This window comes from Mus pahari, chromosome 13 (assembly GCF_900095145.1).
Source record: "Mus pahari chromosome 13, PAHARI_EIJ_v1.1, whole genome shotgun sequence".
Taxonomy (NCBI): domain Eukaryota; kingdom Metazoa; phylum Chordata; class Mammalia; order Rodentia; family Muridae; genus Mus; species Mus pahari.
Genome location: NC_034602.1, coordinates 80,631,196 through 80,633,533, shown reverse-complemented (window position 1 = coordinate 80,633,533; position 2,338 = coordinate 80,631,196). Strand labels below are relative to the sequence as shown.

The following is a 2,338-nucleotide window of genomic DNA, read 5'->3' as shown; positions in this document are numbered from 1 at the left end:
CAACTGCAGTGAGCACACTTCCCTCTGACTGTGCCTGCACTGAGCACAACTCCGCCTGCCTCTGCCTCCCGAGTGCTGGGATTAAAGGTATGCGCCACCACGCCAGGCTGAGCCGCTTGTTCATAAGCCAGTAAGGTGTTACTGATGTTTCCTTGTGTGATGTCCATCTTCTGTGACTTGCTATGTTATAATAGGATTAAGTAAAATTATTTATATGTTTGGGAGGTAAGAGGCCTAAAAAAGGAAATGCTAGTACAGTTAACATTGATGTGGCTGTGCCATTCAAAGATGAAATGTGCTCTATTTCAAAACACTAAGGTGATATTTTGGAGGAATATTCTGTATTGACTGCTTTGCTCCTGGGTTATAGTGAAATACCTGTCCTTTGAGTACTAGTCATTCATGGTCTTAACCCATAGTCCACAGTTTAGCAATCTAGCTGGGATCTGTCTGCCACTCTATCCACCTGCTAATAACACACAAGCGTCTTCCAGGGCACATCTATCTGCTTTACTAAGCCAAACCAGGAATTTCACTATTGGGTTTTTTGTTTTTCTTTTTTCCCTTTCTCGTTTGTTTTTTATTTGAGACAGGGTCTCACTGTGTAGCTCCAGGCTGATCTGGAACTCGGAGATCTTCCCTACTTTTGGAATTTAGGGTATGTACCACTGCCTGAAACTAATATTGAGTTTTCTTTCTAGTTTATTTCTTTTCTTTTCTTTTTTTTTTCCTCGAGTCTAGTTCATTTCTTTGTACTATTTTTATATGTTGTTGTAGGCTTTAGTGTCTCTTTTCTTCCTGTCTTTCAGGCAGAGGAGATATGGAACAGAATGACTCTGACAACCGGAGAATAATTCGCTATCCGGACAGTCATCAGCTTTTCGTTGGTAACTTGCCTCATGATATTGATGAAAATGAACTGAAAGAATTCTTTATGAGTAAGTGGTTTAGTTTGCATTTATGTTCTACTTTTAAGTTGAAGTTTAATGGTTACCCTGCATTAGATCAACATAGCTGCTCATCAGGGCTCAGTCTTCCTCTTGTGGTCTTGACCTGCCTGCCCTCCATGAGCAAGAGAATCTGAACTGGTTGGGGGTGTCCTGTCCAAGTGGACAACAGGACTCCACGGTTTTCAGTACAACAACTCTACCATCTGACATGAAGGTTTCCCTTTGAAGAAAATGTTCTTGAATTTAAATAAAGCCCTAAAGGAAGAAACATCCTTTTTGTTATAATAAAAGCCAGGATTTTGAATTGCTTATCTCTATATTGTATCTTACCTGCTTCCAGTCTCACTTTATTTAATTGGTTATAAGGGAAGAAATGATAAAGCTATCACAATTATCAGGGACCGTTGATGGTTGCTTGGTCAGGTTTAGGAGATGAGGAAGAAGGTAGGAATCAACAGTCTTAGATTTAAAACTCATGGACTCTACTGGTAAAATGGGGTAGGGAAAATGTCTTCCAAAACTTGACAAATGTTTTTTTCTCCTGTGGAGACAGTCGTCTGCTCAGGTTGTTAGGGGTACTAGGTGTTGGCCCTCTGAGCAGCATATGTCCTGTAGCAACCATCCTGCATAGCAGCTTTGCCGTGTTCATTTTCAGACGGATCACAAACATGACAGTTGCTCATTCTGAACAATTAAAGTTATTAGGATGTTTTGTTAAAATATTTAACCCTTGGTTGTAATGTATATTTTCACAGGTTTTGGAAACGTTGTGGAACTTCGCATCAATACCAAGGGTGTTGGGGGAAAACTTCCAAATTTTGGTTTTGTGGTTTTTGATGACTCTGAACCAGTTCAGAGAATCTTAATTGCAAAAGTAAGTGATTTAAGGGGCATAAAAGTTTCCCTTTTTTGTTGTCTATAGGATGAATTGAAACATTTAAAACTATAGAAAATCCTTTTTATGGTAAAGCTAAAAATAGTTAATTGTGAAATGGTATTTATGCAAAGAGTAAGATGATATAGTATCACAGTCTGCTGTATGGATCATTTGCTCAATTGAAAGGGCTGAAGTTTTAATAGAAACACAAGTCTTAATATAGACTTGTGTTAAAGTTTCTTATTTCCTAAATGATTTTCTTATGTATGCAAATTAATATCTGTCTATTTTTGTGTAACCCACTCACGTCATTTTTCTGTTTTAAAGCCAATTATGTTTCGAGGAGAAGTACGTTTAAATGTGGAAGAGAAAAAAACAAGAGCTGCCAGAGAGCGAGAAACCAGAGGTGGTGGCGATGACCGCAGGGATATCAGACGCAATGACCGGGGTCCTGGTGGTCCACGCGGAATTGTGGGTGGTGGAATGATGCGTGATCGTGATGGAAGAGGGC

General features: G+C 39.3%; 1 protein-coding gene and 1 non-coding gene across 2 annotated transcripts in view; both read left to right on the top strand.

Annotated features, from left to right (window-relative positions):
* Positions 1-2,338, top strand: part of G3bp2 (G3BP stress granule assembly factor 2) — a 38,291-nt gene that overhangs the window by 24,532 nt on the left and 11,421 nt on the right. The window contains exons 10-12 of the mRNA XM_021210335.2: positions 810-938; positions 1,706-1,824; positions 2,155-2,336. Of these exons, the coding sequence (XP_021065994.1) occupies positions 810-938; positions 1,706-1,824; positions 2,155-2,336 (430 nt within the window). The remainder of the gene's footprint in view (positions 1-809; positions 939-1,705; positions 1,825-2,154; positions 2,337-2,338) is intronic.
* LOC115065250 lies at positions 1,015-1,143 on the top strand. Its single transcript, XR_003845045.1, has one exon.